The sequence below is a fragment of the Podarcis erhardii genome, assembly GCF_964252035.2.
Source record: "Podarcis erhardii genome assembly, chromosome: 13".
In the NCBI taxonomy this organism is placed as follows: Eukaryota; Metazoa; Chordata; class Lepidosauria; order Squamata; family Lacertidae; genus Podarcis; species Podarcis erhardii.
In genome coordinates this window covers 14048324-14064045 of record NC_138502.1, presented here as the reverse complement: position 1 = coordinate 14064045, position 15722 = coordinate 14048324, and the positions used below count along the sequence as shown (strand labels likewise).

General features: G+C 44.0%; 1 protein-coding gene across 2 annotated transcripts; it reads left to right on the top strand.

The window, feature by feature from the left end:
- Positions 1-344: 344 nt before the first annotated feature.
- LOC309326459 (NACHT, LRR and PYD domains-containing protein 1a allele 5-like) lies at positions 345-15023 on the top strand. 2 transcript variants are annotated; one of them, XM_081835222.1, is made up of 11 exons: positions 345-1406; positions 1446-1841; positions 2856-2977; positions 4032-4096; positions 6206-6429; positions 7059-7085; positions 12635-12861; positions 13345-13473; positions 13635-13776; positions 13870-13899; positions 14322-15023. In XM_081835222.1, the coding sequence occupies exons 1-11, from the start codon at positions 845-847 to the stop codon at positions 14612-14614; spliced, it is 2217 nt and encodes a 738-aa protein (XP_081691348.1). In that variant the 5' UTR covers positions 345-844; the 3' UTR covers positions 14615-15023. The 2 variants fall into 2 exon arrangements, with proteins under 2 accessions (XP_081691348.1, XP_081691347.1); XM_081835221.1 differs by having other exon boundaries at positions 345-1841.
- Positions 15024-15722: the final 699 nt, after the last annotated feature.

Below are 15722 nucleotides of genomic sequence, written 5' to 3'. Positions count from 1 at the left end.
GGGCACGCATACCCCTAAACATTTTGTGAATCTTTGTACTTTTGTCCATTTACTGTATTTAATTTTCCCCAATCTGAACAATAAAATGATGATTTTCTTGAGTTAAAATGAGAATACCCCTAAACATTTTTTTAGAAAAAAGCACTGCCATAAATTCTCTGTCGGCGTTGCCACAGATCCACTGCCAGCGAGAAAAGCCAGAGGCATAGCTGTCAAGCATAGCTGGAAGTGAGAGCTGGACCATAAAGAAGGCCGATCGCCGAAGAATTGATGCTTTTGAATTATGGTGCTGGAGGAGACTCTCATGGACTGCAAGAAGATCAAACGCATCCATTCTTAAGGAAATCAGCCCTGAGTGCTCACTGGAAGGACAGATCGTGAAGCTGAGGCTCCAATACTTTGGACACCTCATGAGAAGAGAAGACACCCTGGAAAAGACCCTGATGTTGGGAAAGATGGAGGGCACAAGGAGAAGGGGACGACAGAGGACGAGATGGTTGGACAGTGTTCTCGAAGCTACAAACATGAGTCTGACCAAACTGCGGGAGGCAGTGGAAGACAGAAGTGCCTGGCGTGCTCTGGTCCATGGGGTCTCGAAGAGTCGGACACGACTAAACAATAGCTGTCAACTTTTCTCTTTTCTTGCGAGGAATCCTATTCTGAATAACGGAATTTCACTATAAAAAAGGGAAACGTTGACAGCTACGGATAGGAAGGCGACCTCAGAGGAGCCCGCCCCCCGGGGTTTTTCTGACACTCCTCCTTCTGACTAGGAGGAAGCAAGAGCGGGAGAAGACTGATAGCTAGCAGTAGAGCGGCTTGAGCTCCTGCTTGGGAAAATCAGATGCAGGAAGACGCCCCTTCGAACGTGCTCGCGGCAATCGCGGGCTCCGTCCCCGCCGTCGAGTCCGCTGGTGTCGGAAGCGGGGTTCCTTCTCTAGGGACGCGACACGCCACGCGACCGAGAATGCGGGTGGGCGGCCCACAGACAGAGGACAGAAATCGGCGCAGAGCTTCTCTGCCCGAGGGAAGAGGAAGTAGCAGCCCGGTAAGGAAAGAGGAGTCGGTCAGGGCCGTTGGAAGATCTCTGAGCACAGGCGGTGGAATGCTGTGGACGCGGCGGCACCAGATCCTCCCCGTCTATAGCCCTCCGCGCCGTTCCGCGAGCGCCCCAGAGACTTTGGAGGGACAGGGCGCAATGGGGGAGAGAGGCGCGTTGCAGAGAAAAAAACACACCTTCTCGGAGGATGCCCTGGACCTTGAAGGATACCACTCTGGGATTTATGACTCTGTAAGGCCAAGAGTCCAGGGGAGGCAAATACACATCCCCTTGTTCGGTGCTCTGGCCTTTGAAGGATACATCCCTTACGTCACCAATGATGCCTACAAACCTGCTGACATCTATGGTGACTTTAACTCTGGGAGAGAAAACTGCTTCCTTTCAGGCATCCAGGTGGGGAACCGCAATACCCTCTGCTTGGAGAAGTCTCTGGCCCCTGCGATTCATCCTGGGAGCTCTTCTGAAGAGGATTCTGGGCTCCCAATGAAATCATTTCTGCTGTCAGGTCACCATTTGACCTATAATAGAGCCATCTATGGTCTCCTGGCGCGCACCCTGGAGAGTTTAGATGAGTCCGAGCTAAAAAAGTTCAAGGGCGAACTCTGCCATTTCTACATTCCGATGGGCGATCTCCAGGTCACCCAGGAACTTGGTGCTTGGACTCTCTGCCATCTGCTGCTCAGACACTATGATGTGGATGGTGCCGTGGAGGTGGCAGCCAAGGTGCTGAAGGCCATCGACTGCCAGCCGCAGGCGGACAAGCTTCTCCGTGGAAGAGCAAGTAAGGACCTCGGAAAGGGGAACATTTGTTTGAGCCTGATTATCTCCTCATGAAGAAATGTTGGCTGGAGGAAGAGAGGTTTCTTTAGCTGGGTCGTGTTTGTCATAAACTTATTATTTACATTCTCATTGTGTCTTAACCAATTGGAGGGAGGACTCAGAAATCGCAGGTCTCTCTTCCTATATTTATATTATTTTATTGCATAAAATTTATACCTCAGTTGGTTGTAAAAAAAACAACCAACAACCCTCAAGCAGTTTTTAATGCCCCTCTTTGCCCTTCCTCCCCCTCACATTATTTCTTCACATCGTTTCAACATGGACATTAAATGGCAAGAATACCATTATTTATCATCTTTGCATTGTAGCTCTCAATTCCTCTTTCATGCTTTATTCATTTCCCCTTCTTTGCAATTATTTTGAAAAATGACACTACAAATATACATGAGTGCACACAACCAGTGATCTCAAGCAGACACAGTTTTCTCCTGTGACCAAGAGCAGGTGTCTTTTACTAGTTAGAAGTAGTTTCATCAGGGTTTCTACTTGTAATCAGGTCTGACTTTCAGTACAGAATAAATAGGAATGTATAGTATGAGATAAATAATGAAAATTTACAGCAAAATTGCTGTGGGTTCCATCCCTCTTCAGATCATCTCTTGTTTCCATTTCCCCACTTTGATTTATCCATGTCAGGATGCCTGTGTTATCAAAGTTGTGTGTGTGTGTGTGTGTGTTTGAGAGAGAGAGAGAGAGAGAGAGAGAGAGAGAGAGAGAGAGAGAGAGATTGGGTTAACAACCAAATTAGTACCATCACTACTTTTTGCATTCCATTTCCTGACGACCCAAAGGTTTACAGTCCCAATCTGTGGGTGCAAGTACATCCCACTGAACTCAGTAGGCCTTTCCCCTATTCCTCATACAAGCAGAACAAGGTGAAATTCACTTCACATTTGTCTAATCTTCTTCATTTTCACAGCAGCCATGTGCGAAAATAAATCACTTGTTTTTACAGGCATTCCTGAGTTCTCAGTGCAAATATCAGAATCCCCTCTATTTGCAGAGACAGGGCAGTGCCGAAAGACAAGTCCTGCAAATTCCAGGAAAAGTGTACTTTGCTACCAGTGTCCTAGAGAGGTAAAGGGCTGGACTCATCCTGGTTTGTATTAGCCCCTTTTAACACCTAACTTGTGAATTTGAATTTCAAGCTTAGGTAAGTTTGTGGTTTTGCTATTCAACACAAATTACAGTGGTACCTCGGGTTAAGTACTTAATTCGTTCAGGAGGTTCATTCTTAACCTGAAACTGTTCTTAACCTGAAGCACTACTTTAGTTAATGGGGCCTCCTGCTGCTGCTGTGCCGCTGCTGCACGATTTCTGTTCTCATCCTGAAGCAAAGTACTTAACCTGATGTACTATTTCTGGGTTAGCGGAGTCTGTAACCTGAAGCGTATGTAACCTGAAGCGTATGTAACCCGAGGTACCACTGTACTTGGAATGGACAGGTGTCTCCAACACAAATAAATAATTTGTTGTTGTTGTTGTGAGCTGCAAATGGCCAACTGCACACACTCCTATTGTGATTGCTGTATATAGCGTGGAAATGTTCTGTGTGGGATCTATACTATGATGTCATCAATTTGCAATAATCCCATGTTTCAATAGAATTCTTCAGATTTCAACCTGTCCCCAGTGTCTGAAGGAGCAGGAGGCAATTCTTTGACTAAAGAGGAGGGTGTGCATCTTGACTCCTGTGTACCTGCATGCAAATGCATTGATAGGACTACAAAATGTTGGTTCACTACTTCCTTGCACACCCACCCATCCTTATCTTTCCTTACCTAGAGAGTGCAGGTAATTTAATATTTTTGGGTTACATCTGCCTTTGGTAAGTACACTGAGATCTTTGGGAAGAATGGCAAATATTCTGTAAACATTTTTGGATAAAAGTCTAGATTAAAAAGAAAAGAAAATACAATGCCTGTAATCACCATACTATAGCTCATTGCCAAAACAAACACAAAAGGCAGATGGTGTGACATAGCATTTAGTGTTTCAATAGGGTGGGGCTCAAGCAGTGCTCCTTGGTGTAGGAACTAGGGCACTGCAAGAAGATAAGAATGCCTATACAGTATTTTAAGATAGGGTGGGCAGTATGGCATAAATATTAATCATTACTGCTTTGCCACAGGATCTTCCAGAGAAAATCATACCAGATGTGGTTTGGGATTCACAAAGGAACCATGAAATCTACAGGTGAGATCTTTTTACAATCTCTACATTCAAATAATGTTTTCAACATTGAATTGTCTGCTGACAATTCTGGGAAAGGTACTACAGAACACATTCAGCTAATGTGGATCTCACGGAGGCATGCCCAAAATCACCCCAGAAATATACAATGTATATGTGTGTGTGGCGACATCTCAGAGAGTTCAAACACAGAAGTTTCCCACCCTTCTCGTACTGCAGCACAAAGGCAACGTGATTCGCAGGGGGGTGGGGTTGCTGATACAGCTCCTTGCAAGGGCACAAAAGACCCTAGGAACATCTCTGGGGTCTCATGGTCTTCATATAACCAGCTTACATCTGTGACAGCATGTTGGGTGAATTCTGTTACAGAAAAGCTTATCTGCCGTGGTAATGGAAGGGAGATTGGAGCCCTCCCCATGCTCACTGGATTTGGCTGGTTTAGAGAATTATGTACTAAGAGTCACTCACACAACCTTTTGTTAGTTCCAGCATTTAAAAGCCTTTTTTTCCAGTACCGAAAGAAGCCTTACTTACTTCCTGGGCAATCTTGTAGCCAAAATACTTCTCTATGACAAAATGCTGTGTGTGTGTGTGGCAAGATGTTTGCTTGGGAGTTTCTCTTTACTAAAAGCTTCACCCCTATACTTGGCCACTGTGTAGCAAAGAGCTTTCAAAGGGGAGCCCAGATTTTCTTTATCCTTACCCTTCTAATCAACTCTCCTCATCCCCATACAGCTTCCAATATGTTATTTGCATAGGTCTGACACCCACACAGCTGTGGGAATGTTCAGGGATGCAGGAGAGGATATATTGTTTGATTATAGCCTTTCCAACTTGTGTAAACAAGTTCACAATTTAGCAGGGTAACATTCCCCTTTTTAAACGTACAGCAGATGTGTTTGCTCAGGCTCGCTAAAGCCTCTATAATAACTGTTCTGGTATTTCCCCCTTATTCCCTCATAAAAGATAAGACACGACACAGTCTTATTTAAAAATATAAAAAGTTTACTCACTCACATTTTGTTCACAATCGGATCCCAGAAGGCAGACTTAGCTTAGAAAAGTAACATACACCTGGAAACTATCCCATAAACAGACAAAAAAATTCCTTCCAGTAGCACCTTAAAGACCAAGTAAGTTAGTTCTTGGTATGAGCTTTCGTGTGCATGCACACTTCTTCAGGTATCTGAAGAAGTGTGCATGCACATGAAAGCTCATACCAAGAACTAACTTAGTTGGTCTTTAAGGTGCTACTGGAAGGAATTTTTTTTTAATTTTTTTTTTGACTATGGCAGACCAACACGGCTACCTATCTGTAACCATAAACAGACAGTCCCTTTGTCCTCTCTTGGCTAGAGGCCAAGAGAGCATCTTTGGCTAAGCAGATGTTGCTTCTTCAAGGAAAGTAGTCACAGAGAGAGAGATGGCTGCCCTGCCCTGTGCTTTTGTCATTACCTGCACAGGTGAGGCCACGCCCACCTCTAGTCACATACAGAGGAAGTCTGTCCCAGCCCAGAAGGAAACAGGAAGTTTATCTGCTGGCTGGACAATCATTCCTCTCCATGTGTAAACATGTTCACTCTAGGAATGTTGTACTTAACTGCTCTTGTGTTTCACTTCCTACAACAGCTGCATCAGATGCAGATGAGCCAAGAGCAAAGAAGCAGAACATGCAGGCGGTATTGAACTTTTACTACATTGTCATTAGTATGAGAAGAACATGCAGGCCGTACGTATTAATAGTTGTGAGATGAGCTACAGATACATCTAATACAGGCATGTCCAACAGGTAGATCCTGATCTACCGGTAGATCACTGGACGTCTGTGGTAGATCACCAGCTCCCCCCAAAAAACCCTTAACAACTTTGGCTCCTCTAAAAAAAGCTCAACATTTCCCCCCCTGCACCCCCCAAAAATGGGGCTTTCCTCCTCCCTGAAAAAAGCTCAGCTACTTTGGCCTGAACCCCCAAAAAGTGGGTAGATCACTGCCAGTTTTTAACTCTGTGAGTAGATCACAGTCTCTTGGGAGTTGGCCACCCCTGATCTAATAGAACAGCAGGGGAAACTGCACTGATCACTATTCCTTTCATCTTTCTCTTTGTTGCATTCAGGTTGTGCTCCTTTGAGGCTGGCTCCTTTCAGTGCTACTACACTGATCTCATATTTGAGGTGGGAGCGGGTGTCACCATAACATACCACTTTGATTCGTGGCACAAGCACCTGAATGGAAGGGATGCACAGAGGTTGTCTGTCGCTGGTCCTTTGCTCAACATCCAAGCGGATCCACTCGAGGCTGTGGCAGCCGTCCACTTCCCTCACTTCCTGTGCCTTGCAGGTACGGTAGGGGGGCGGGGAACCTTCCAATGGTATAACTGTAACTGGAGGAATGAATACTAAACAAGAATAAGATATAACGTGTGTGGGATGTAATCCACTGGGAGCAGTCAAGTACAACATTACCTGTTTTGACTCAGAGATGGCGGGTAAACAGGAAGGAGCTGTTACCAGGAGGGCTGGTGCAGAAAAGAGAAGGGCTAGTGTGCAGGAGGAGATATCTGGCTTTAAAGAAGAATGGGAACATTTTACAAATTACTTAAAACAACAACAAAATGAACTGGACTCCTTGGCAGGTTTTGAATAAACATACACAAATTTATTATTGCTAACATAATAGACAGATAAATTAAGGATCTTTACAAGTTTATAATATGCAGAGAATAATATGTGTTGAAAAATCAGAGAGAGGAGCTGAGGGAAGTCTTGGGGGGAGGTAGGGAGGGTTTTTCTTGGGGAGGGGGAAGGGGAAAATGGGGGAAATGATGATATGTTTTTGAGAATTTGTTATGATGAAATTCTTAATAAAAATTATTTTTTGAAAAATGTTTAGATAACCTCCAGAGCCACTGCCCTAAGCAAGCTACCTATTATTGACCCATATTCCATTTGTGTTCCTTTTTTTTACAGATGGGGACAGCTCCCAAGTCTACATTGTGTGGGATGTAAACACAGGAGCAGTCAATGACAACATTCCTAGAGTGTACATGTTAGAACATGGGGAGGGATGTCTGTCCAGCAAGCAGGTAAACTTCCTGGGGACGGACTTCCTCCGCATGTGACCAGAGGTGGGTGTGGCCTCACCTGTGCAGGTAATGATAAAAGCACAGGGCAGGCAGCCACTCTCTCTCTTGCCTCTTGCCTCTTGCCCCTTGCCATCTTCATCTTCTGAAGGAGCAACATGCCCTCTTGGCTCCCAGCCAAGAGAGGACCGTACTATCTTGCTACAAGATAGATTCTAACTGCATGTAACCTTTTTAAGCCTGCCTACCTTCTGGGATCATATTGTGAACAGAACGTGAGTAAACTCTTTTATACTTTTATAAAGACTGTGTCGTGTCTTGTATTTTAAGAGGGAACAAAGGGGAAATTACCAGAGTAATTATTATAGAGGTTCTAGCGAACCTGTGCAAGCGTTACCGTTGCGAACTTAAAGGGGAATGTCTATAAACTCTGCTGATATTTTGGGAACTTGTTAGTACAAGTTGGATAAGGATATAATTAGTCAATATATCCTCTCCTGCACCCCAGAACATTCCCACAAAGGGTTATTGGGCCCAGTATTGCATATTTCTGCGTATTTTTGAAGGATTGCATTGGATTGTGATTTTGAGTTGAGTAGTATTTTTCTGAGTTAACTTCCTGGTAAGCACATGGTCCTTTGTTCCATTGTGCAGTGGGGATTAAGCACCCCCCCCTTCCCTCAGAGTTCACAGTGACCCAAGGCAGTGAAGAATTGTTTTGTATTTTGAGATTTTTGAGATTTTGATTTTAAAATTTTGAGAAATTTTGAAATTTTGAAGAATTTTCAAATTTTTGGATTTTAAGATGGCTAGAGCAGCTTTTGATAGTGATGCAAAGCTAGGAATGCCTGTGCTGAATGAACACAATTTCATACACTGGAAGCAGCGCTTGATAGCATGTTTAGATTATAAGCACATTTTGGAAGCTTTAAACCCTCAACCTACGGGATCGTCTGAGGAAGCTTTAGCCAAGATAAGTGCTTGGAAACGCATGAACAGCGAAGCTAGACACATAATTTTGAGTGGACTTCGTGATGAGCAGCTATCATTAATAAATAGTACAGATGATGCATCTCAAATCTTAAGAGATATTGAGCGCGTGTATGGAGAATCTAGCATAAACTGCTTCAGAAACTTGGTGTGTAAATTAACCAGAGTGAGGATGAATTCAAAAGAGGAATTCACAGAGCACATCAACAAGTTTACTGAGATTATTCAGAGAATTGATTTGACTCCCAAAGCTTTTGATGAAGATACAAAGATAGCATTTTTGTTGTCATCACTTGGACCACGCTTTAGCGCATTTGTAAGTTTGATGGATCATAGACAAGGTCTGACTTTTAAAGACTTGATTGGTTATTTAAAAGAAGAATGCAGAGATAGAGCTGAATCTCCAGTGAGAAATGCTAGAAGCAAGGACAGCAGTTATGCATCTAGGCAATTTACAAAGTCCAAAGAGATGCCTAAGAAAGTGATTTGTTTCAATTGTAACAAAGAAGGACACATTGCAAAGAATTGCAAGGCTCCTAAAGCCAAGAAACCCCACCCCTTTCAGCCAAAAGGGGAAAAGAAGGGGAAATGTGAATGCACATGGCTACTGCAAGAAAGGAATTTAACTGTCCAGAATCGTGAGAATAAACGTAATAAATGGATTTTAGATTCAGGTGCCAGTTCGCATTTTTCATATAAAAAGGACTATTTTAATGAGATAAATGATGAAGAAGGATCTGAAATTGAGATTGCAGATGGCAACATTGTTAAAGCAAAAGGTGCAGGTTCCATGAGTCTGAAATGCAATATAAACAATGAATGCATTGAGAACACAATCTCTAGAGTTTTGTATGTTCCAGAGCTGAGCTGCAATTTAATCAGCGTGTCCACTTTGGACAAGAAAGGTTTCCAGATCACATTTGGAAATGGAGAATGCAAGGTGACTAGAAATGGCAAAGTGTTTGCTCAAGCAGAGCTAATCAATGGTGTATATGAGCTTGATCTTTCAGAGAATCAGTCTGCAAAAGTGGCACATTCCAGCCAGAAGGATGAAGCAGATCTGGACCTGTGGCACAGAAGGCTTGGACATAGAGACACCAACGTCATTCTGGATCTACAGAAAAGAGATCTTGTAAGAGGTTTGCAGGTAAAGCAGAGCAACAAAGCTCCAGCAAAGTGCATAAGCTGTATTACTGAGAAGGCTGTAAAACCTTCATTTCCACGTTGTGCAGAACAAAGAAGCAACAAAGTGCTTGACATAGTGCACACTGACATATGTGGACCCATGAATGTTCCCTCACTGGGAAAGAATAGATACATTTTAATATTTCTGGATGACTTTTCAAGATTTTGTGTTGTGTATTTCCTCAAAGAGAAGAGTGAGACAGTGGACAAGCTCCAGGAATACATTGCCATGGTCAAGAATAAATTCCAAAGAGCTCCAGCTGTGCTAATGAGCGACAATGGAGGTGAGTACTGCTCAAATGAAATGCAGGCTCTCCTGGCCAAGGAAGGAATTGCACATGTAACCACAATTCCTTACACACCACAGCAGAATGCCATAGCTGAGAGAAAGTTTAGGTCCATTATGGACATGACAAGGTGCATGCTAAAGGATGCATGTTTGCCACAGAAGCTGTGGGCCGAAGGAGTGTACACATCGGTCTATTTGCAGAATAGACTGCCAACTAAAGGTGCAGAGCGCACACCATTTGAACTTTGGCATGGGAAAGCTCCCAATCTGTCACACATACGTGTGTTTGGAAGTCCGTGTTACTTCCACGTGCCCAAGGAACACAGACACAAGCTTGACTCCAGGGCAAAAGCAGGTATCCTTGTGGGATACGCCTCTGGAGGCAAAGGATATAGAATTATGGACTTACAAACTGGTAAGACAAATGCATACCATGCGGTTTATGTTGATGAATATGGAAAAGTAGACACTAAGAACACTGTTGTGGATTCTTCAGATGAGTCAGAAAGGACTCAAGAGTTTGTATATTTCCCTTTTGAGACCCCACAAAGTACTAATCTGCCTTCGAGTGTTACAGCGCCCCCTACAGGCGACGCACCAGAAGACGCAGAGGACCAGAACCCTGGCGGCACCAGAGACGAAGATGAGGACTCAGATGGGGACATGCCTGCGTTGGAGGAGGATGAGGAAGCTGATGCGGTCGCAGAACCAGAGGTCAGGCGCTCGTCCAGAACCAACAAAGGTGTCCCACCATTACGGTTGTCCTACTTTGCAGGGTCGGCGTTTCCACAGGAACCTTCCACTTGGGAAGAGATACAGGAGATGCCAGCTGTAGAAGCCAGTCTCTGGAGGAAGGCCGCGCAGGAGGAGATGGATGCACTGCATCAGAACAAGACCTGGACACTCACTGAGCTGCCTCCCGGTAAGAAGGCCATTGGCAGTAAATGGGTTTTCAAGGTTAAGAAGGGGTCAGAAGGAGAAGTGCAGCGCTACAAAGCTAGACTTGTAGCACAGGGATCTTCACAGCGTTTTGGTGAAGACTATGATGAAGTTTTTGCACCAACCGTGAGGTACAGCAGCGTAAGAATGCTTTTAAGCATTGCAGCCTCCAAGAAAATGAGAGTGAAACACATAGACATTGCTACCGCTTTTCTACACGGGCAGATTTCTGAAGAAATCTATATGAAACAGCCCAAAGGTTTTGTGAAACCACATGAGGCACATTTAGTGTGCAAACTGCAGAAAGGACTTTATGGACTTAAACAGGCTGCTAGAGCCTGGAACCAGAAGTTGCATAAAATGCTGACGCAACTTGGGTACAAGCAAGGCGACGCTGACAAGTGCTTGTACAGTAAGTCAAATAATGGACAATTCTCATATATCTTAGCATTTGTTGATGACCTGATTATTGCCACAGCAAGTGAGAAAGACTATACACAGATAGTAAAACACCTTAGCAAAGAGGTGGAGGTCAAGGAGCTAGGAGATGTCCAGTACTACCTCGGGATCCAGGTGGAAAGAGAAGAGGACGGCTCATTTCTTCTCAGCCAAAGACAGAAGATCCACGAGCTGATTGAGCACATGCAGATGCAAGACGCACATCCAGTTGCTACACCGATGGCTACTGACTTCCTGAAGAATCAGCAGGATTCGAAGCAGTTGCCAGACAACAATGACTACAGGTCGGCGATTGGTAAACTTTTGTATTTAGTTACCACATGTAGACCTGACTTAGCAAATGCTGTGGGGATTCTTAGCAGAAAAGTGAATTCTCCCACTGAGCATGATTGGGCAGGTGTAAAGAGGGTGGTGCGATATTTGAAGGGTACCATGAATTGTAAATTAAGGTTACCAGCCGTCAGAGACCCTAAGTTGGTTGGGTATACTGATGCGGATTGGGCTGGGGATAATGCTGATTATAAATCAACAAGTGGTCATGTTTTCATGTTTGGTGATGGACCTGTTTCATGGGGCAGTTATAAACAGAGCTGTGTAGCATTATCTTCCACAGAATCAGAATACGTTGCAGCAACAGAAGCCTGCAGAGAGATCGCCTGGCTTGATCAACTCATAAAGGACTTTGGGTTGGTGAGAAAAGGGCCTGTCAGCTTGCTAGAGGACAATCAAAGTTGCCTGAAGCTGACGCAGAGTGAGAAGTTCCTGGCCAGAACAAAACACATTGGGGTTAAATACCACTACATACGCCAGATGATCCAGGATGGACTTGTGGAACTATCCTACTGCAGCACCCAAGAGATGACTGCTGACATCCTGACGAAACCCCTACCAAGAGAGAGTTTCCAGAATCTACGTGTCAAGCTGGGACTCTGGGTGGTTGAATAAAGTTGTTTATGTTTTGTATAATGTTGTATTGCCTGAGAAGGGGTATGTGGGATGTAAACACAGGAGCAGTCAATGACAACATTCCTAGAGTGTACATGTTAGAACATGGGGAGGGATGTCTGTCCAGCAAGCAGGTAAACTTCCTGGGGACGGACTTCCTCCGCATGTGACCAGAGGTGGGTGTGGCCTCACCTGTGCAGGTAATGATAAAAGCACAGGGCAGGCAGCCACTCTCTCTCTTGCCTCTTGCCTCTTGCCCCTTGCCATCTTCATCTTCTGAAGGAGCAACATGCCCTCTTGGCTCCCAGCCAAGAGAGGACCGTACTATCTTGCTACAAGATAGATTCTAACTGCATGTAACCTTTTTAAGCCTGCCTACCTTCTGGGATCATATTGTGAACAGAACGTGAGTAAACTCTTTTATACTTTTATAAAGACTGTGTCGTGTCTTGTATTTTAAGAGGGAACAAAGGGGAAATTACCAGAGTAATTATTATAGAGGTTCTAGCGAACCTGTGCAAGCGTTACCGTTGCGAACTTAAAGGGGAATGTCTATAAACTCTGCTGATATTTTGGGAACTTGTTAGTACAAGTTGGATAAGGATATAATTAGTCAATATATCCTCTCCTGCACCCCAGAACATTCCCACACATTGGACATTTTGTGGAAGAGGGGATGAGTCTAGAAAAGCCAAGCAGAGTGGGGTCACATCATGCTGTGTTGAGAAACCCCAAGTTCTCTTCCCGTGGAGTAGTTTTCAAAAAGCCTTGGTTTAAACGGAAGATGAAGGTCCACTGCATCACACTGCTGTATCAAGTGCTTGAAGTTCCAGCTCAAAAATTCCACCTATACCTCCTCCCAAACGACTCTTCTCTAAGAAAGGTAATTGGGAATCTTTCACTCTGCTAAGTGGCACGAGACTTGCAATATGATTAGATGCAAGAACTGTGGGCAAACTCATTCATCAAGGTGTGCTTGGATTGATTGATTGATTGATTGATTGATTGATTGATTGATTGATATTGATTGATTGATTGATATTGATTGATTGATTGATTGATTGATTGATTGATTGATTGAAGTTCTAGCAAACATGAACCCACATTAGCAGTTGCCCCCCACCAGCATTAGTATTCAAATACCCAGTATAAAAATAAACCCCTTTCCTTTGCTAGGTAGAAGCCAAATGACTGTCTTCTTCTCTAGACACAGTGTTGTCATCGAATTGTTTAAAGAAAATACCTTTATGCTAGGTTACGCAGCATGTTGACTTGGAAGTCCTCCCTGAGGTGAGGCTTGGAAGTGGCTTAGCAGCTTGGCATCTCCCTTGCATGTCTCAAAAATGACTCTGTTTGTGCTTCCCAGACTGTCCATGAGAAAGAAAAGAAATGCCCTTCGTGGAGATTGGATAAACCCTCTGTCATCCTCAAGCCTCTGAGGATTGGCTCTCGCTTCTTTGTGCAGAAGTTAGACGATGTCGAAATCTGCCCCAAGGTAAGATGCAAAAATGATGGAAAGTGTTACCTGGAGGGAGTCTGTGTGGTATGACAAGGGGACAGCTAAACCAGGATCCCTTCAACCTCTTATTTACTCCCCTTAAAATTGGTAGACCATGAGATAAGCCATAGTCACACAGCTTTCCCTCTTTCCCACAGGAACTGGAGCTTCAATATTTGCATGCAGACATGGAACAGCAGTACCTTGAACTCTATGCTGAACACAGGCAAGATAAATTCCACTTCAGCCTGATAGAGAAGAAAAGGGATGAACTCATTTGGGAGGCCTTCGTGAGACAAGGTGAGCTTTGCTCAAGGGAAGACCGCAAGATTAGACCATAGCTTGAAAAGGCCACATGCACTCTCTGACTGCATCTTCCCTGTTCTCTTTCAGAAGAGCTGAAATCTTCTAACCCAACAGAAGGTCAGTAGGAATGCAGTAATAACCTACCCAGGGTTGCACATCTGGAATGGTGCATATTCACTATGGGAAATTTTAGAGTGAGATTTGGAAGTCATCCTTGTAGTCTCTGCTTGCTTCATGCATCTACTCATTCTCTCTCTCTCTCTCTCTCTCTCTCTCTCTCTCTCTCTCTCTCTCTTCCAGCTACTAGTAGCTACATAGAGACAACTGCACTGTTCCTCAGCAATGCCTCTGGAACATGCCATGAGTTATTTCTCATATTCTCAGCCATTTTCTATCCCTATAAATGTCTGGGAGCCAGGACAGCTTGAAGACAAACTACGCCTTCTACTTTGATCACCTCTCTCTAGAGCTCACTGTCTTGAAACATCCTCTGAAGCCATTTTTTTAAAAGAGCATTTTCTTTTATTTTTGTCTGACAGAGGCAAGCCCACCTCATCCAATGTCAGTCTCATCAAAAGAACATTTCATTGAGCAACACCGGGAAGAGCTGATCCAGCGGACCAGCAACGTTGAAGCGGTGCTGGATATGCTCCTTGGCACCATTCTGAATAATGAGCAGTATGAAATGATCTCTTCGAAGGGAACCAACCAAGAGAAAATGAGGGCGCTCTACATGCTGGCGCCAAGTTGGAACCGCTATTGCAAGGATCTGCTTTACAAAGTACTGAAGAACAGAAATCCATATCTTTTTGATGAACTGGAAGGGAAATGAGACCACAATGAAGTCAAAGAGAGACAACAGGAACTCCAACTGCATGTACTATGTGACTTCAGTTCTTCCTTTTGGGTTCAAATACTGTCAGCAGAAAGCAAGTGATACATGCATCTACTCAAAGCTGTGGGATTTCCAGGCAAAATCACAAATGCATGATTGCCAGACAGGGACATGAGGGGCTGACGCTCATATAGTTCCTTAATCAATAAAGAAGGGACCGTATGAGGTCACTTCCTTAAGGCTTGGGGGGGGGATTTCCAACAAAGGAAATAATATTATGTACTTGCCCCTGCATGAGCTCTCTTTTGTTTATCTTACTAAAACATGTGGTTCATTCTTAGCAATGAGGACAAAGAAGGGGAGGTCAGCTGACCAGAAATAAACAGGTGCAATTGCCTAATTCCTAGCTTGCAGTGAGCTGCATTAGGGGTTTTTTTTATTCTGCTAAAAGGGCTTCACAGCCTGTTTCTCAAACACGTGTGGGACAGGAGGTTTAAATTTTAATTTACAAAATTAATCCTCAATCCATTGCCATCAAAATCAGCAATTGCTGCTGGCTGAGCCTTGTCCTTTTCCAGTTTGTCCATCACCAGAGAAGAGTGGGAGAAAGAAACTTGCCTATTGCAAGCACCAGCAGCATGAGGGAGATGTCTCTCCCTAAGCAGATGTCTTAAAAATAAGGGGACTGCTTGTTTTGGCTGCACCAGTAGGGAACAGGCACATCCACTGCCAAATCGAGCAGCATTTAAACATACACACCCCAATCATCAGCAGTGAGCTATCAGAAAATGTACAAGGATTTTAGACTGACAGGTTTTTCAACCTAAATCAGATAAGTTCTGGTTTTAGATTGATAGAAAAAGTGTCACAGTTATTTCTGAAACCCAGAGTTATGGGAGCACAACAGAATGGCAGGAAATTGCCCAAATCTCACAGTTGTTTCATATATATGAAACAACTTCTTCCCACCCTAACTTTTCTCTCAACAGTCCAGTAAAAACGAAGCACTTCAAAACCAGCAAGCAGTAAGCATAGGTTTGTGCAAGGCAGAAAAGAAGTCCTTAAAGAGCTTTGCAGGCTGAAGAGATCTCCAGAAGAGTTCCTT

Coding starts and splice junctions, on each gene's coding strand:
- LOC309326459 (XM_081835221.1), top strand. CDS start 845: ATGCAGGAAGACGCCCCTTCGAACGTGCTCGCGGCAATCGCGGGCTCC. Junction 4,097..6,205: donor AGGAACCATGAAATCTACAG/GTGAGATCTTTT, acceptor TGTTGCATTCAG/GTTGTGCTCCTTTGAGGCTG. Junction 13,900..14,321: donor ATCTTCTAACCCAACAGAAG/GTCAGTAGGAAT, acceptor TTTGTCTGACAG/AGGCAAGCCCACCTCATCCA.